General features: G+C 41.6%; 2 protein-coding genes and 1 long non-coding RNA gene across 7 annotated transcripts in view; 1 reads left to right on the top strand and 2 right to left on the bottom strand.

The window, feature by feature from the left end:
- Positions 1-1,183, bottom strand: part of LOC142759078 (uncharacterized) — a 47,173-nt gene extending 45,990 nt beyond the window's left edge. Inside the window, exon 1 of the long non-coding RNA XR_012883056.1 lies at positions 1,140-1,183. This is a non-coding gene — a long non-coding RNA (uncharacterized LOC142759078). The remainder of the gene's footprint in view (positions 1-1,139) is intronic.
- PTPN13 (protein tyrosine phosphatase non-receptor type 13) overlaps positions 1-14,952 on the top strand; it is a 246,646-nt gene extending 231,694 nt beyond the window's left edge. For all 5 annotated transcript variants that reach the window (XM_075860899.1, XM_075860908.1, XM_075860892.1 and 2 more), the window contains 8 exons: positions 827-879; positions 2,299-2,381; positions 2,482-2,630; positions 5,807-5,897; positions 7,478-7,815; positions 9,212-9,427; positions 10,958-11,020; positions 13,510-14,952. In XM_075860899.1, coding sequence (XP_075717014.1) covers positions 827-879; positions 2,299-2,381; positions 2,482-2,630; positions 5,807-5,897; positions 7,478-7,815; positions 9,212-9,427; positions 10,958-11,020; positions 13,510-13,581 — 1,065 coding nt within the window. In that variant the 3' untranslated portion in view covers positions 13,582-14,952. The remainder of the gene's footprint in view (positions 1-826; positions 880-2,298; positions 2,382-2,481; positions 2,631-5,806; positions 5,898-7,477; positions 7,816-9,211; positions 9,428-10,957; positions 11,021-13,509) is intronic.
- A 101-nt stretch (positions 14,953-15,053) lies between these two features.
- SLC10A6 (solute carrier family 10 member 6) overlaps positions 15,054-20,134 on the bottom strand; it is a 29,498-nt gene continuing 24,417 nt past the window's right edge. The window contains exons 5-6 of the mRNA XM_075849815.1: positions 18,186-18,343; positions 15,054-15,271 (exon numbers count right to left, since the gene is read on the bottom strand). Of these exons, the coding sequence (XP_075705930.1) occupies positions 15,054-15,271; positions 18,186-18,343 (376 nt within the window). The remainder of the gene's footprint in view (positions 15,272-18,185; positions 18,344-20,134) is intronic.

The following is a 20,134-nucleotide window of genomic DNA, read 5'->3' as shown; positions in this document are numbered from 1 at the left end:
TTGAAAACCTGATAAATGGTGATTGGAATGGAAATAGCAGTCATTTATTTTGCTACAAAGGAAAAACTTCTTCCTGTTCTAGCTAAATGTTTATAGACTTCTAAATGACGTAGCGGAATGTCTTTTCAATCATTATTACTGGGGCATTCACCTGGCTGGGGTCTTAAAGGGATTATGTCATGACAGACCTTTATGGCATATCCACAAGATATGTCATAAATATCTAATAGATGCGTGTCCCATCTATGGGACCCGCACCTATCTGCCAAACAAGCGTCCCCTGACCACGTCCTACATGGAAACAGTGTATCTCAGCGAGCTTGGCTGTTTTCGGAAACCCTTCCCGCTGTGCAGTGATGCTTTGCCAGATGGGGAGGGGTTAAGGGAGCCCCGATAGGTAGATATGTGCAGTTCCCATAGGTGGGACCCGCATTTATCAGACTTTTATGGCATATCCTGAGGATATGCCGTAAATGTCTGCCATGGCACACCCTCTTTAATTTAACTTGTATACCTAGCAGCAATCTCGACTATGCTTTAGAGAATCAGAGACCTAAGGCTAACTGTATAGAAAACACAACAGACAATAACTGATCCACTAATTTATATATCTATATGTGACGGTATATTGAATGAACAGACTGTGTGAGTTGCAAGGAATACATATGTTGCTGTGATACAAATATGTATACATTTAAGAATATAAATATTGATACATGTTGCACTGTATGAAACGGTCTTTAAATCACGCTGATAGAATGTGAACATCCCAAAACTAGTAGTGAAATATAGCCTTCATGTGATTAACCATTATCTTTGTTTGCAGCCAGCCAAAGTACATGGCATCGGATCCTACAGCAACAACAATGGGATTGAAAAGTAAGTAGCACATAATCCAGAAATCTAGTGCTGCTTTACCATGAACGGCCATCATAGATCCCTTACTGTTGCCTGATCCTGCATAATCATTAGGGCATGTTCACACATTACTTTTTCAATTCCATTGTTTTCCATTCATACTTTCTGCCTCTCCAAGATCCATTCCAGCAGACAAAGAATGGCGACGGCACACTGCGAACACCAATGTAACCTAAACCACTAAATCTAAATAAATCTGCATTACTTCTGTATATACTTACAATAGGGAGGTTCTTAGTGCACCAGATCCGTTCCAGTGTTACCTAGAAAACAATTAAGTAAAACCATGTTTAAAAAGTCATTCTCTGGCCTTCGAGCTTGTATGGATTAGTATTTTTTTTTATAATTTTTTTATAATTTTGTGCCCAAAAACAGAACCACTCTTGTCCATTGGCTGTATGTAGTATTACAGCTCAGGGTTGAGCTGCAATATCAAACACAAGAGAGGTGCTGTTTTTTTTTTAGGGGGGAGATATATCGTACAAGGAACCAAAAGGCATCCGTGTGCGCCTTCGATAGTAATAACTGACACAACATGCAGTAAATTGCCTATTACGCGACACATCAGTTCAGCAGATAGAGCAAGACCTGAGCCAAAGAATAAACCAGTGTTAGAAATGGTGTGCCACACTTCTATGTATCTTAATGATTTGCTTTCACTCTAGTAAGCGCTATAAACCTTGCACTAAGTGCTCAAGCACACATCCGTGGCCATTTATACGGCCACAAATCACAGATCCGCAAAACACAGACCGCACACTTCCGTGTGCAGTCCATAGTTTTAACGGACCAATGAATAGAATGGCCGAGACTTCTCCGCAAAAACGGACAGAAATAGGACCTGTTCTATTTTTTGGTGGAACGGCCACACAATTCCTCAAAAAAAAAAACAGAAGTCTGCATGGCCCCATAGAAATCAATGGGTCAGTGTGCTATCCGTCAAAAAAAAACTAAAGTGTGCTTAAGGCCTAAAACTGCCCATACAGCTAAAGGAACTGTTAGCAGAATGTCACTCATCTGGTAGTGCCCCTGTCCCCCCCCCCCCCCCAACAGCATGCCCTTCCAGCTCAACTGAAACTGCATGTTATGTCTATAGAGCGAGACGGGGTGAGATTGAATGACTTTTTGGATATGCCAGTGCACAGTCTAATGCGTGTGGCCTTTAAGGAAATGGTGTCACTTAACTAGTTAATTTTTTGGCATATGAAACAGTATTTGTGTCCAGCACAAGAGCACTTCTCCACTAAAAGTTCTTGTGATGTTACTATAACAGTACAATGGTATGTTTTCCTTCCTATTCTATAGTAAAATATATTCCGTGAGATGTAGTCATGTTTCTGTTCTGTATAAAATTATATTCTGCATTTTGTACCTTTTAAGATCGCCACCACAATCCAATACAGTGAAGCAAGGCAACATTGAAACGAAGACTGAAGATAGGCAACTAGAGCCCAGTTCATTTGGTAAATCCTTATTAGCTGCCACTCAAAATGTATTGAACTGATGTGTGGAGCCACCTAGAAAAACGACGATTTCTAAGTTGTGTTTTTTTTCGTGTTACAGATTGCTTCAAACTGACAAATGAAAAGCTGTCCTCGCTTCCGCTAGTCCATGTAATGCCATTGGGCCAATACTCCGGAAATAAGTTAAACATGGTTATATGTCAGATCCGCAGTATGCTGGAACAGGGTGCGCCGGCCAAGGAGTTTGCGGTAATAATGAATATAAGCTATATGTTCCTTTTACAAAAATACAAACCGCATTTAGACCCTTATGTATAAAAACTAGTGCAGATGAAATGTGGTAGTTTGCCCATACCAGCCAACCAGATTTCTGATTCCAATACCGATGCAGGTTTGAAAATAAAATGAGCATTCTGATTGGTTGCTGTGGTGAACTTCTCCACTTTTTGTTTGCACTAGTTCATTTATTTACTACTTGTTTAAGGCTTGTCTGTCTCTAGTAGGTCAACGTGTGGCAGAGTATCATCATGGGTTTTAACTTTCATATAGATGCAACAGAGCTGATTGGTCATTGGCAGAACTCAACATGATATGACATTATTTTTTGTGGTTTTATATAGGACTTTATGTGCAAATATACATTTTATTTACATAAAACCAATTTATGAAGTTCCAGCATATATTATCAATAACATTGTATTTTAACATTGCAATAATATCTTATCACATGACTTCATTTCCTATCACGTAATTAAAATCCCTTTTATACTGTAGCGTTCTGCTTTGAATCTACTTATTAGTTGTCTTCCAGTATGTTACACTTTCCAAGGGACTTGAAACTTCAGGTTTTGAAGCACCTCTTTTCTCTGTCCCGATGACAACACTGCCGGGCAGCCTTGTTTTAGGCGACATAAATGTGGATCAAGATCATGATTCTCCCTCTCAACAGACTAGGGGCCAACAAAGATATGGATACTCCATGTTCCCATGTTACTATTATAACCTATGTCATGAAGACCAGATGAGAGGAATGCTTCACTCCAGAAACCTAGATCTTTAACTCATTGCAAATGTTCACTTTTGAGACTTAATAAGGGGTTTTATGATATATTTTGGAAGTTCTGCTGTAAATAGCAATTTACTTGTACAGTAAAATAAATTTAAGCCGCCATTGGTATATATCGATTTCTTGTATTCAGGACAAAACTGGAAGGCAACCTGGAGTCTTAGGCCCTGTTCACACGTAGTTTTTTTGACACGTGATTTGATGCGGAAACCGCACCAAAAAACTTCCAAAAATGCCTCCCATTGATTTCAATGGGAGGCGGAGGCGTTTTTTTTCCCGCTACCAAAAAAAAACGCTTGCGGGAAAAAAGCGACATGCCCTATCTTCGAGCGTTTACGTCTTTAACCCCCCATTGACATCAATGGGAGGCAGAGAAAGCGTATTTCGCTGCATTTTTGCGGCTAACAGTTAAGGAAGACCCAAAATTTAGTGTCTCAGAAAACTAGATTATATAAGCCCAATTTCAAAAGTGTTTTTTTAATATCGAAAGGTTGGCCTACTGAAAAGTATGTCCAGTATATGCACTCAATACTTTGTCGGGGCTCCGACTCTGCATGAATTACTGCATCAATGCGGCGTGGCATGGCGGCGATCAGCCTGTGGCACTGCTGAGGTGTTATGGAAGCCCAGGTTGCTTTGATAGTGGCCTTCAGCTCGTCTGCATTGTTGGGTCTTGCGGCAAACCGTGCAGGCAGATCAAAATCTGGAATTTTGAGGCAGAATTTTCTGCCTGCAAAAAACTCAGTGTGAACAGGGCCTTAAAGAGGCTCTGTCACCAGATTTTGCAACCCCTATCTCCTATTGCAGCAGATCGGCGCTGCAATGTAGATAAGAGTAACGTTTTTTGTTTTTTTCAAAAACGAGCATTTTTGGCCAAGTTATGACCATTTTTATATTTATGCAAATGAGGCTTTCTTAAGTACAACTGGGCGTGTTTAAAGTTATGTCCAAGTGGGCGTGTATTGTGTATGTACATCTGGGCATTTTACTTCTTTTACTAGCTGGGCGTTGTGAATAGAAGTGTATGATGCTGACGAATCAGCATCATCCACTTCTCTTCGTTAACACCCAGCTTCTGGCAGTGCACAGACACACAGCATGTTCTCGAGAGATCACGCTGTGACGTCACTTCCTGCCCCAGGTCCTGCATCGTGTCGGACGAGCGAGGACACATCGGCACCAGGCGACAGAGGCTACAGTTGATTCTGCAGCAGCATCGGCGTTTGCAGGTAAGTCGATGTAGCCTCTGGTGCCGATGTGTCCTCGCTCGTCCGACACGATGCAGGACCTGGGGCAGGAAGTGACGTCACAACGTGATCTCTCGAGAACACGCTGTGTCTGTGCACTGCCAGAAGCTGGGTGTTAACGAAGAGAAGTGGATGATGCTGATTCGTCAGCATCATACATTTCCATTCACAACGCCCAGCTAGTAAAACAAGTAAAAACGCCCAGATGTTACAAACGCAATACACGCCCAGTTGGACATAACTATAAACACGCCCAGTTGTACTTAAGAAAGGCTCATTTGCATAAATATAAAAATGGTCATAACTTGGCCAAAAATGCTCGTTTAAAAAAAAATAAAAACGTTACTGTAATCTACATTGCAGCGCCGATCTGCTGCAATACGAGATAGGGGTTTGAAAATCTGGTGACAGAGCCTCTTTAAGGTCCTTTATTAGATGTCCTTATACTGGTTGTAAAAACGAGCACCAATCGACGAAACAGCATGTCGTTCAGCGTTTGTCTGCTCCACTCACACGAGCAATGATCGCTAGTGTTTGGGGACAAATGATGTTTACTACGATTGTACTTCACACAGGGAGATGTGCTGCCGCCTAGCGACCATTTTATTGGCCATATAATAGATTGGATCAGCCAATCAACGAGCTGATTGTTGCCCTGTTTACAGAGGCCATGATCGGAAACAAGCATTCATATGAATGCTTGTTTGCCCGATTGTTGGCCCACGTAAAAGGGCCTTTACAAGACATAAGCATTTAACACATAAGCATTAGATGTAGCAGATGTAACCAACCAGGAAACTGTAGAACAAAGTAGCGACTGCGTTTCATGATCACATTTTATTTTCTATTCATGCTTAATAAAGAAAACGTTATAATGTATGATGTCACTGAAACGTTGGTCCTTTAGCTGTGGTAGTGATCTAAAAATGAAAAAACTATAAAGTATAATTATAGTATAAATATAAACCGATATGCCACGATGCTGCAGACTGACCAAATGAACGTTAACGCAACTGCAGATCTATCCTACAGCGACTAATACATTAAATCGTATAGCTTGCGTTGTGTATTTATTAAATGGTCCATTCAATTTACATGTTATATATCCACAGGATCTACAAGATTTAAAACCACTGGATGAATGCCTCATAGGACAAACTAAAGACAACAAAAAGAAAAACCGATACAAGAATATCCTTCCATGTAAGTCATTCCTGTGTTTGTCGTCTTTAGAATAGGACTTGTTTTATATCCATTTAAGCTTTGTATGCTTTTTAATTTAGTAATTGCAGTAGACCCCACCATTGGAAGCACCTAAGGTTATTAACTGTAATATTTAATATCATGATACAATGCCATAACCTATCTGAAATCTGGCATGGGATAGTCCAAAACTTGGTATGTATGTATGTATCCTGTATATATTAGCCAGTTAGTTCATTATTATATCTCACTCAGATAACGTTTATACAGTGCATTGGCAAAGCAGTGGGGGGACAAGCTTAGCACTGAAACTCATTATAGTGCAGGGCCATAGACCCCACACATAGCTAAAACCCCCTCAATGGGCTGTTACTGCTTGTGATGTAAGAAATCTTTGGCATAGCAGTGTTGCAACAATGTCATCATTATAGACCAATCCTTAATAAGGATTACAATAATTACTTGAAAGGGTTGTACCAGAATCAACAATTATCACCTATCCACAGGATAGGTGATAAGTGTCTGATCACTGGGACCCACACCGATCGCGAGAACAGGGATCCAGAATCCCCCGTTCCTCCTCACTTCGTCCAACACAGAGAGGAGCAGCTTGAATGGAGCGGCGTTCGTTCATGCACCTACCGCTCCATTCAATGTCTATGGGACTGATGAAAACAGAAAAGCGCTGTACTCTGCTGTTTTCGTCAGTCCCATAGTCTTTAAAAGGAGCGGCAATGCACATGCTCCACAGCCACTCCATTCAAAGTCCTCCTCACTGCTCATGAGCAGTGAGGAGGAACGGGAGTTTTCAGATACCCGTTCTCGTGATTGGTGGGGGCCCAGCAGTGGGGCCCCCCAGCAATCAGAGACTTCTCACCTATCCTATGGATAGGTGATGATTGTCCATTCTGGGAATACCCCTTTAAGGTTTTATTAAATGGATACTAACTTTTCAAACAAGTCTATAAAGAGGGGAGGAGGAGCAGAAGGAGGAGGGAGCAGAGTAAGAAAGAGACACAGACACACTGCCTATATAAGTCTATGGAAAAGGGGGAGGAGGGAGCAGAGAAAGATAGACACGGACACGCTGCCAATACAAGTCCATGGAGGGGGGGCAGAAGCAGAGTGAAAAAGACACAGACAGACGCTGCAGCAGCTTCCTGGTGGGTGTTATAGATCACCCCAGTGCTGGATTCTCAGCTACACTGCTCATTACTGCTGTATAATCTCCTATCCTGCTTCAGCTTCTATATATGTGATAGATAGAGATAGAAAAACAGGATTCTCCTCTTCTATATGTTTAGTGTATAAATGACATGATCGCCATTAGGCTCCACCCCCGAGCTCAGAGACAGCTGAGAACCTGCAGAGTGGAAAACTTCTAAACATTGCATATACAGTCATATAATTGCCAGAATTAGTGTAATTTCTCATGAACACATGGCAGCTTTTTCTGAAAGGTTAGGTACACTTTAAACTTCCAAGTAAACCATATTTCTATATGTTCAATATACTACTGTAGTTAATTAATAATTTGCTAATTGATGTTCTGGTTAAATGGTTTCATTATATTGTTACAGATGATTCTACTCGAGTACCACTTGGTACAGAAGATGACTACATCAATGCAAGTTTTATTAAGATGCCAGTCGGCAATGAGGAATTCACGTATATTGCCTGCCAGGGACCTCTTCCAAGTACAGTTCCAGATTTTTGGCAGATGGTATGGGAACAGAATGCCACAGTCATTGCCATGATGACCCAGGAAGTGGAAGGTGGAAAGATAAAATGTCAGCGGTACTGGCCCGTTGAGCTACACAGACCTGTATGGATAACCAATGAACTACAGCTTACTCTAGTGAAAACACAGCAGCTGGAAAGTTTTGTCCTGCGAGTTGTGGAATTACAAGATGTTCAGGTAAGCACTTGTGTCCTCACAGATTTATAGGCTCCTACCTGGTGTATTTAAAGGGAAACTGTCACTGACTTTATGCTGCTCTCTCTGAAGGCAGCATAAAGTAGTGACAGACGCGTTAATTTTAGCGCTTGGTCACTCACGTCTGATAGTTTTGTGGTTATGGATAAGTTACATTTTGAATGTTGCAGTGTGATGCGAGCGATGGGCGGAAGGATTCTGGCGCTTCACGTCCAGCCGTCGGTGATAGACAGCATTTTCCCAATTAGCTGTTGATCAGGGTGAGCTGCAGCTCATAAATACGGCAGACTCCTTTCTCCCAGTGCTCGCATCACACTGCAACAATCAGAATGTAAGTTATCCTAAATCACTGAACTAGTAAAAAATGTTAAATACAGTAAAATATATATTTTTTTAAATGAATAAATAAAGTTCAAAAAGCTCCCATTTTCCCCCAAGCACAATGTAAAAAAATTTATATAACTGGTATCGCCGCGTCTGTAAAAGTCCGAACTATTACAATATATCATTATTTAGTTCGCGCGGTGAACGCTGTTAAAAAAAATTAAAACTCCAGAATCCCGTTTTTTTGGTCACTTCATCTCCCACAAAAATAGAATAAAACGTGATCAAAAAGTCTCCTGTACCCTAAAATGTTACCAATAGAAACTACAGCTTGCCCTGCAAAAAATAAACCCTCATACCACTGATTCAACAGGAAAAAAAAAGTTATGGCTCTCAGAATGTGGCGACAAAACTCAAATTTTATTTTTAACGATCAGTTTTGTCTTGAAAAAGTAGTAAAACATAAAAAAAACTATAAATTTTGTATCGCCGTAATCGTATTGACCCGCAGAATAAAGTTAACATGACAATTTTAACGCATGTAAAAAATAAATCCCCTAAAACATTGAGGAATCGCTGTTTTTTTTCCTATTCCACCCCACGAATAATTTTTACCCAGTTTCCAACTACATTATATGGTACAATATATGTTGCCGTGAAATTCTACAACTCGTCCCGCAAAACACGAGCCCTCATACGGCTATATTGATGGAAAAATAAGAGTTATGGCTTTTGGAAGGTGGGGAGAAAAAAACGACAGTGAAAATTTGAAAAATGGCTGCGGAGGGTAGGGGTTAAAGAGCAGCTCTACATCACTTGGTAGTATAGTTGGAAAGCTGCAAAGAGTTCAGTTATCCGATGACTGACCTTTTGCAATAACTAAACTCTTCCAGTTGTTACAGGGTGGGATTCGTGTAACTGGTATATTATGGAATTTCTGATAATACAGATCCTTTGTCGGTTTAAAGTGACTGTAAGCATTTTCACTTTATACCATATATACTACAAAGAGATGAAGATTTAACATTGTTTTTTCTTTTGCCATTTATTATAGACTGGCAAAGTACGACACATTGCCCATTTGAACTTCATGGCATGGCCAGATCATGATACCCCCACTGATCCAAATCAGCTCCTGACATTCATCTCCTACATGAGACACATCTACAAATGCGGACCCATTATCACACACTGCAGTGCAGGCATTGGACGCTCTGGCACACTCATATGTATTGATGTCATGCTGGGTTTAATCCGCAAAGATTTAGAGGTAAGTACGATACAAGATAGTAGATGCACGTCCAGAGCTACACAAGAATAGCACTGCCAATGTGTAGTCTTGATGAAAATTAATGGAGATTTTGTCCAAAAATCATCAGCAAATAGCAAAAGAAACCACTTACTAACTTACTACTTCTGCCCACATTGAATGGTGTACACATCTGTTCTTGTACTAAGGCTTTGCATGTACAGTCTGAGAGCAGTGACATATCTGCATACAGGTGATGTCACAAGGAGGACCTTTTCCCAAAGTTGTATTACATATGTGTAGAGTCCATAGATAATGTGGTCATGTGACTGCATGGATACGACACTACAAGGAGAAAGAATTTTCCTATTTGCAGCTGAATTTTTAAGAAAAATACATTTCTGAAAAGCCCATTGAACATAACCTTTTGAAAAATACTGTTCTTTTCCATTTTAAAGACATTCTCCCTGTAGTAAAAGGTTGTCAGATCCAGTGGGAAGGAGAAGCGATATTAACCCTTTCATGACCGAGGGTAATGTATATATTACTGTTGCAGCTCTGTAACAATTAGTCGTCTTCTCTCTCCTCGCTGTGAGGTGAGAGAAGAATGCTGAGAGTTCAGAGCTGCTTGAAAAGTTTGTTAAGCAAACAAACTCTTCTATGATCACCATCATTAGACAGTCATGGTGATTATCAGCTCCTTATCTGCCCAGATAACAGCACATGGGCTCCGTTATCTCTGGGCAGAAGCTGTGTACCAAGGGAGAATGAGGGGGGAGGTGCCGGCATCCGGTGGGTGAGAGCAGGGACAGAGAGAAAAGTGCAGCACTGCTTCATTGTGAGCAGCGCTGCACTTCTAAGCTTAAAAGGCCTTAAGTTTGCGTTTGCTCGTTCATCTGCTGATCGCTGCCCTTTTACACTGGGCGATCATTAGGCAGGCAAACGCTTGTTCACGATAATTGCCCTGTGTAAACAGGGCAGCGATCAGCAGATGAACGAGCAAACGCAAACTTAAGGCTTGATTATCTGCTGATCGGATCGTTTTAAAAAAGTTAAATATTATCGTTGTCGGCAGCACGTATCCCTGTGTAAACAGGGAGACGCGCTGCAGACATGATAATAACTTATGGGGACGAGAGATCAGAGTAACGACCGCTCGTCCCCTTACATAGCTCTGTGTGACAGGAGCAAACGAGCGCCGATCCACGATGTCTCGTTGATCGGCGCTCGCTGCATCGGCCGAATATCGGCAGGTGTAAAAGGCCCTTTAGTTTAATTTTTAAAAAACGTTTGTTTTATGAAACGAAGTGGAAGAGGTGTCGGCACTTGTAGAGAGAGCCGGCACATAGATCAGTGCAGAGCTGCTCACACTGAAGCAGCTCTGCACTCCTTAAACTCCGATGCACGCTGCCGACAGTTGAAATGTATATAGCTGTATGGCAGTCATGAAGGGGTTAATAATGTATCCTCCTGTAACCTCCTTGAGACCTGCCTTGAATCTATAAATGGTAAAATCATGACTTGTAACTGCTGTTCTCCTTGGTTCCCTAGTTCAACATCTCTGATTTGGTGCAAACAATGAGGCTTCAGAGACATGGGATGATACAAACAGAGGTAAATTCATCATAGCCATTAATACATATAGAGAGAATGTGTACAGTGTTTAGAAACATAGCAATTAGTCTTGTTTTATTATAATTTTTTAAATATCCTACCGTTCTGTGTTTACAGTGCCTATAGAGACCTATGCATCTCTATGGTTACAGACTACAAACAAATCCTGTGTGTAGTCCGATCCTGCTGTCAGGAGCATAACATAGGTCTCCATAGAAGCTGTAAACATAAGCCAGTAGGAATATTTGCAAATTTGCTTAACCCCTTAATGACCAGGCCATTTTGCACGTTAATGACCAAGGATTATTTTTTGATTTTTCACGGTCGCATTCCAAGAGTCGTAACTTTTTTTTTATTCTGTCGACATAGCCGTATAAGGGCTTGTTTTTTGCGGGACGAGTTGTATTTGGTAATTGTACCATTTTTAGATGCTTATAATATATTGATTAACTTTTATTAACTTTATTTTAGGAGAGTATTGAAAATAAGCAGCTATTCCAGCATTGATTTTCACGTTATAAGTTTACGCCGTTTACTATGCAGCGTAAATAACATGTTAACTTTATTCTATGGGTCGGCACGATTACGGGGATACCAAATATGTAAGGGTTTTATGTTTTCCTACGTTTGCACAATAAAAAGCCTTTTAGAAAAAAATTACTTGTTTTTCCATCGCCGCATTTCAAGAGCCATAACGTTTTTATTTTTCCGTCAATGTGGCCGTATGTGGGCTTGATTTTTGCGGGCCAATGTGTAGTTTTCATTAGTACTTGGGGTACATAGGACTTATAGATTAATTTTTATTTAATTTTTTATGGGGGGAATGGGTGAAAAGAGAGAATTTTGCCCATGTTTTTTGCGTTTTTTTGGGGGCGCCGTTTATCCGGCGGTTTAATTAATGTGTTCATTTTATTGTTCAAGTCGTTACGATCGCGGGGATACCATATATGTGTATGTGTGATTTGTTTTGACACTTACTAAATAAAACCACTTTTTGGGCAAAAAAAGTCGTTTTATTTGATTTTCACTGTAATAATTATTTTTTTTTTCACCAACTTTATTTAACTGGTTGACATTTTTTTTTTTAGTCCCACCAGGGGACTTCACTATGCGATCTGTTGATCGCATATATAATGCTTTGGTATACTTAGTATACCAAAGCATTATTGCCTGCCAGTGTAAAACTGACAGGCAACCTGTTAGGTGATGCCTCCGACATCGCCTAACAGGCGGATGCTGAAGGCAGACCTGGGGGTCTTTGTTAGACCCCCCGCTGCCATGGAAACCCGACGGCGACCCGCGATTTCTTTGCGGGGGCGCCGATGGGGTGACAGAGGGAGCTCCCTCCCTCTGTCAAACACATTAGATGCCGCTGTCACTATTGACAGCGGCATTTAATGGGTTAAACTGCCGGAATCGGAGCGCGCTTCGATTTTGGCAGTTGCAGCAGGAGCCAGGCTGAGTATAACAGCCGTGCTCCTGCCGCTGATCGTGTGGGTACAGTGACAGTACCCGCGCCATCACAGGACGGATATATCCGTCCTCCTGCGCGAACTAGCAGCTGCAGAGGACGGATATATCCGTCCTTCGGCGTTAAGAGGTTAAGGAGGCTCTCACCACATTATAAGTGCCCTATCTACTACATAATGTGATCGGCGCTGTAATGTAGATTACAGCAGTGTATTTTATTTTGAAAAAAAAACAATTTTGACAGTTATGTCCTATTGTAGATTTATGCTAATGACTTTCTTAATGCCCAACTGGGCGTGTTTTTACTTTTTGACCAAGTGGGCGTTGTGGAGAGTGTATGACGCTGACCAATCAGTGACCAATCAGCGTCATACACTTCTCTCCATTCATGTACTCAGCACAGCGTGTGCTGTCACTTACTCACACATTAACGTTACTGAAGTGTCCTGAGAGTGAATAGACATCGCTACCAGCCAGGACGCGATGTCTATTCACAATCCCGACACTTCGGTATCGTTTGTGTGGGAGTTAATGACATTTACAGCGTGATCTCGCGAGATCATGCTTGCTGTCATTAAGTCATTCAGTATTGTTAATGTGTGAGTAATTGACTGCACATAGTGATCTAGCAAGATCACTATGTGCTGAGTAAATGAATGGAGAGAAGTGTATGACGCTGATTGGGCATTAAGAAAGTTGGGCATTAAGAAAGTCATTCGCATAAATCTAAAATAGGTCATAACTCCGTCAAAATTGATCGTTTTTCTAAATAAAAAACACTGCTGTAATTACTACATTAGAGCGCCGATCACATCATGTACATCAAGATAGGCCACTTATAATGTGTCAGACAGAGCCTCTTTAATACTTTATTTTTGATGCATTTGGGGAACTAAAAAAAATCATAGCTTTTAAAGGTATTATTTTTTTTTTTAAATTGTAATGCTGATGTAAAGAAATAGATTACATAGCTCAAATTTTTTGGGAAATGCACCTAATTTTTTTTTTCTTCATTTCAGGAGCAATACATTTTCTGTTATCAAGTGATCCTGTATGTTCTGAAAAGACTAAAAGCAGAAGAGAAACCGTGAAGGTTCACATGACAAATCTCTGCATATAGATATGGGCCCTAATTAAAGGGCCAGTAAATAACAAGAGCTACATTTTATGTAGCTTACTTATACCAAGCTCACCAGGTATCAGCTCCAGTGGATGCCAAGAGCAGTTGTTTAAACTGCTGTTTTATTTTGTTTGGGTTGGAAGGGGTTATAAAGACCAGTATTTTAATACGCAGACACATGGTACAATAGTATACCTGTTTATTAACATGGTACGCTTGTATATTTGCAGGTAATTTTTTTTCCAAGTATTTTCACAATCAAAAAGTTAGTTTTGTAGCTGACATTAAAAAGCAGTATTTAAAAAGACAGAAATATTTTGTTTCTATAGACCCCAGAGTAGTACGTTTATTGTAATTATTGCATACATTTCATAATGTTTACTTATATAGAGTTTTATGTACTATTTATATACTTTTACAAAAGGAAACAAAGCTACTCTGTGCCTGGCTGTATCTTTCTCTACCTTGTAAATAAACAGTGCACATTAAATTGTATATACAGCTGTATGCCTGTCCTTTTCTTTTTAGAATTTGTCCTATTAATCCATTGGGACTAATGTGAAGTCAACGGAAAATGCTGGGTGGCAATAAGTTAATAACAAAACTTGTCTTGTGACGACGATTAATTGATAGGTTTGTGCTTTACCTCCTGAGGGCTGATACCATGCCTCACCCTCAAGGCTGCCAATGGCTGCCAAATAACCAGTTGTGGTTGAGTTTGCGCTTGATGGAGAGGAGGCTGTGGATGTGCAGTTATAAGTTGGCTATATACATAGATGAAAGGCGGTTAGGAATCTACTGTGTTTGGGAGTAGCCCCTCGGTCCTTTCGGTGTCTGCCAATGGGGGAAAAAAAGGGTTGGCTATGTTGGATTTTTAACATGCCCAATCTTTTTGTTCCTCCAGGACATAAGCCGCTGGCAGGGGCTTATTGCCCTTTCCCAATTGAAATATAAATCCATGGTTTAGCTGTTGGGATAGCTTCTGAGCGGATGAGCATTCATCTGACCAGTATCTAATATGTATGGCCTGCTATAATCCATGGTAGAGTATGGGAGCTACTCAACGTCTCTTTAATGAGTTTCCTCCTTTAAAGAGAAAATTTGAATAAAACTCGTCTAATAAAAAAAGATTTTCTTTGATTTTATACAGAAAATAAACAATCCCGCCACAAGCCCAGCTGGAAGTCAAGACATGGAGATCTAATTTCCCCCCAAAAAAATTAAATAGTAGCATACACTGTTTGATCTGATGTCTAGTTTTGTTTCTGAATGGTCTCTAGAGCCATTTATTTGTTTACATGTTAATTTTTTCATTAAGACCGTAATAATCAATAGATACATTGTCATAGGAATAACCAGCAAATAAATATGTACAAAACTATAAATGCAGTCTCTCCTAATAACTAGTCTTCTGGTACAAATATCATATGAACCTGTTACTCATCATAAAAAGGTGTCCTTGGAGATTGTAGATATTACAGAAAGCTTCCCCATTGTTGGAGAAATGGTGTCACTGGTTATATCTCCTTCTGTGTCATAATCAAAGTTGGGATTAAAGTTCCCATTGATGAAAATTTCTTTCACTTTAATATTTCCTGCTGAATGATTCGCAAAGGTTCCTTTAATTTTTGTTCTGAATTTTCTTTTATACAGCTGGTAAGCTGAAACGTAAAAATAACAGGTTTACTGCACAGAAATATCCAGGAGCTATCTACTAGATATAGAACAACTTGAGTCGTATGAGATATCATCTGCTTCTTAGTAGCAGAGATGCCGAATGTGTTTGTACCACTAACATTCACTGAATGGAGCATATAGCTATGGTTCTCGTATTGGCACTATGTCAGGCATATTAGGTATGTCCAAAATTCAATTAAACCATGTACATGGGGAAATACTGCTCTCTTATTGTATTCAGGGGTGGGATTAACATTTTTAACAAGTGGGGCAGTGAAAGCCCTGGTGTAGCACGCCATGGAAAATTATTCCTATTTTAATAATCAAATAAAATAATTACAATATTTCAAATACAGTGTATATTAATGTAAAATCTAAATAAATATTTGTGTATGTATCAGTAATATCCTATAAACTTGTGTGGCATAAAATGTTTAACTGAATTGCCTCACTATGTATATAATTACATACATACATACATACATACCACCCACTCTATATTAAACTCCCCTATTACTTATAGACCTATGTGTGCACAGTCCGTAACATAGGTGTTCACAGCCCATTTAATCAGGCTGTGCACTGTGAGAAGAGTGCAGTGCGGCATACGCAGCAAACTGTGGCAAATCTTCCCTCTTTTTGCCACAAACCCTGAATACATAAGATTAGTGTGCATATGTAGTATCAGATTTAAGCTTAATCCATAAATACAGTGCTAGAACAAATCTCCGTACATATATACAGCACCAGAACAAAGCTCTGTACATAAATACAGCACCAGAACCAAGCTCCGTACATATACACAGCACCAGAACAAAGCTCAGTACATATATTCAGCACCAAAACAAGCTCAGTACATATATTCAGCACCAAAACCAAGCTTAGTACAGAGATCATTTGCAAAGGTCAGGTTAACCCCTGCTATATAAATTTGTACGGCCTGAAACTACAGCTCCCAGTATGACCTGAACAATGGTAAGGATATGCTGGGAGTTGTTGTTTCACAAAAAACCAATAGTGCCGCTAATCATCATGCTGCAGACCATACAGTGACTATAGTACTGATCTGACAAGCTCAGAGGCAAAATAAACATTCGCATTTAGTGACTCACAGGTGATGTCTTCTCTGATTGTAGTAGTTCTCTTACTTTTTTCCACCTTTAGGCCTAGACCTCCATGATGAATTCTACTAACCTTGACTCATTTACCGACTAGATGTCTTTGGCTTCTCCGTTTTGCAGCACATCCACAGCCCCTACAGTAACACAAACTCCTCGTGTTGCCACACAGTACACTCCTAAATATAACTGCACCATACACTGTGCCCCTGAATACAATTGTATAAAGAAAGGCGCTGCCTGAATAGAATTGTCACACATTGTGCTGCTCAAAATAAAGCACCACACAGAGTGCCCCTAAAAATAGTACCATACGTCGTGCCCTCTGTAGATAGTACCACACACAGCGCATCCTGTAGATAGTGCCACGCACTGTGTCCCCATAGATCATGCCGCTGAGTGCCCCTGAAGATAGTGCCCCTTAAGATAGTGCCACACAAACCTAGTGCTCCCTGAAGATAGTGCCACACAAACCTAGTTCTCCGTGAAGATAGTGCCTCACAAACAGTGTCCCTTGAAGGCAGTGCCACACAAACATGGTGCTCCCTGAAGATAGTGCCACACAAACACAGTGCCCCTTGAAGCTATTGCCACAGTGCCCCTTGAAGCTATTGCCACAGTGCCCCCTGAAGCTATTGCCACAGTGCCCACTGGAGCTATTGCCACAGTGCCCCTGAAGCTATTGCCACAGTGCCCCCTGAAGCTATTGCCACAGTGCCCCCTGAAGCTATTGCCACAGTGCCCCCTGAAGCTATTGCCACAGTGCCCCCTGAAGCTATTGCCACAGTGCCCCCTGAAGCTATTGCCACAGTCCCCCCTGAAGCTATTGCCACAGTCCCCCCTGAAGCTATTGCCACACAAACCGTGTCCCTTGAAGACCGTGCCACTCAGTGCTCCTTCTGAAGTTAGTGCCACACACCGTGTGCCCCTGAAGCTAGTGCCACACACCGTGTGCCCCTGAAGCTAGTGCCACACACCGTGTGCCCCTGAAGCTAGTGCCACACACCGTGTGCCCCTGAAGCTAGTGCCACACACCGTGTGCCCCTGAAGCTAGTGCCACACACCGTGCCTTCTGAATATAGAGCACCACTGAAGATGGCGCAACACAGTGCCCGCTAAAGACCGAACCACGCATACGGTCCCCCCTGAAGTTAGTGCCGCACACAGTGCTCCCTGAAGATGGTGCCTGCTGAAGTTAGCGCAGCGCGCACAGTGCCCCCTGAAGTTAGTGCCACACAGTGCCCCCTGAAGTTAGTGCCACACAGTGCCCCCTGAAGTTAGTGCCACACAGTGCCCCCTGAAGTTAGTGCCACACAGTGCCCCCTGAAGTTAGTGCCTCACAGTGCCCCCTGAAGTTAGTGCTGCACATGGTGCCCCTGAAGATAGTGCCACTCACAGTGCCTGCTGAAGATAGTGCCATGCACACAGTGCCCCCAGAGGTTAGTGCCACACCCCAAGTGCCCCTATAGTGCCACTCAGACAGAGCCCCCGAAAACAAAACACACACACTGCCCCCTGAAGTCAGTGCCACAGTCGTAGCTAGCCTTTCCTTCACCTTGTGTATAGATTAATGGATTTTTGGTGTCCCCCTGATACCCCGACTCCGCGAGCACATGCACAGCCATCCCAAACTAGTATAGATACAGGAGCAGGTTTTGCAATAGTCTTACATGCTCTAAGTTCATAGTAGATACAAATGTATTCTGCTTGGTTGTAAGACCAGACTTCATGTGTCCTTAAATTATTAATGGTAATGTCAACAAATACTATGATCTCTTACCTGCCACAAGAAGCATTCCATTAAGAAACTGAAATGATGCATATATCAGTGGGAAGGTAAACATCTGAACAAGTTGCTGTGGGTTAAAGGACAACTGGAGAACTGTAGAACACATTTGAACATTTTGGGCTCCTGTCTCCAGAGCAATTGTTCTGCATCTGTGAATAGAAAGACAGAATATCAATTTACTTAATAGATTTGCAGTGGTTGTTTATCTGAAGAACTTCTGATAAAGAGTTTGATTTATAAAACAATAAGGGGATGATATGCAAAAATGTTAAATATCATTAAGCCAGAACAGAGAGGCGCTAACATAGGGATGCTCTGGTGGACACAGCCCATTATTACATATATGGTCATTAATTTTAGATGGCTAGCATGTAATAAATTTTTCCTGCAGTTGGTATAGCTAGGTGCAACTTCCCCCTGGCGATAACACCTGATAAACCAGCGCTTTCTGAAGGAGGACCGGGTTTATTTAAAAAAATTTTTTTTTAAAAAGGTGGGGTGTTGGTTACAAGTTACACTCTAAACGTAGGGTAGAGGATAACTAGCTGACCAGTCGTTGTCCGACAGCTTGGACCCCCGCCGTTTAAGAGAACGGGGGTCCAGTACCTCTCGTTTGAACAGAGCGGCAGACAGCTACATTTATTCTCTATGGCAGCCGCTGAAATAGCCGAGCGCTGTACTTGGCTATCTCCGGGGCTCCCATAGAGAATGAATGGAGCAGCAGTGCGCATGAGCGACCTGCTGCTCGGTTCAAACGAGTGGTATGGGACCCTCATTCTTGTAAACGGGGGTGGTCCCAGCTGTCAGACACCCACTGATCAGCAAGTTACCCCTTACCCTACGGTTAGGGGATAACTACTTGTAACCGGAATACATCTTTAAGGTAAGACAGCCCCTTTAAACCCTTTTCATGTCCAAGGGTCATTGATACCCCTGTGTCCAGGTCAAATTTTAAATTTCTGATATGCACTTCTTTAGACGATAATATCTTTGCAACCGCTTTGAATGTCACAACTATTTTTACAAGACTTATGAGGCTTTCAGTTTCTAGATTAGTTTAATTACTTTCATGTTTTTTCATTTTTATTATGAGCAGACGAATCATTAAAAATGGGGAAAAAACACTTATTTTTTATATATATTTCTTATGTGTGGATGTATGTGTGTACACATACACACACACACACACACACACACTCTGTCCCCCTGGATCGCTGTTAGCGGATGAGGGGGCTATATTCACACGACGTGAAAAAAAGGGCAGTTAACAATGGATCAACTGTCAGTTTTTCTTGGCTGTTTTGGATCAATGTTTCTCAAGATTTGAATACATTTCCCAACCGTCTGACCGTTTTTCACCGACATTTGCCATCCATTTTTCATGGACGTCAAAAAATGGATGAATTTTATTAGTTAGGGTTTTTTTTTGTCGCAGCCACCTGAAAAGACCACAGTGCCAGTGTAGATAGTGACGCAATACTACTGTACATAGTGCCACACCCCCCTGTAGACAGCAACTTTCCCTTAAAAGATAGCGCCACTCCTCCTGTGTGTATCATCACCACCCCCCCCCCCCCCACTGGTAATTGGCACTCCCTTCCTGTACATAGCACCACTGTAGCTCCCTGTAGGAGTGGAATCCATCTGGCTAGAGGGAGCACCTGATGTCTGTCCATATATGGACAGTGACGTTAGGGGCTAACTCTAAAAGCGGAATCCCCTGCCTCGGCAGCGGCTTCTCCAGTATAGTGACGCCAGGGGCTTCTCCAGTAGCGGAGTCCCCGGCACACAGAGCGATATGACACTGGAGATTCCGCTCCTAGAGAGAGAAGCTGACATCCCTGTCTATATATGGATAATGACGCCAGGGGCTTCTCCAGTAGTGGAATCCCCGGTCAGAGTGTCGGCCCGGGATCCCGCTCCTAGAGAGAGCCTCTGAC

The sequence above is a fragment of the Rhinoderma darwinii genome, chromosome 1 (assembly GCF_050947455.1).
Source record: "Rhinoderma darwinii isolate aRhiDar2 chromosome 1, aRhiDar2.hap1, whole genome shotgun sequence".
Classification (NCBI taxonomy): Eukaryota; Metazoa; Chordata; class Amphibia; order Anura; family Rhinodermatidae; genus Rhinoderma; species Rhinoderma darwinii.
Note: the sequence above shows the minus strand (reverse complement) of the source record. Positions and strands in the feature narration are given on the sequence as shown.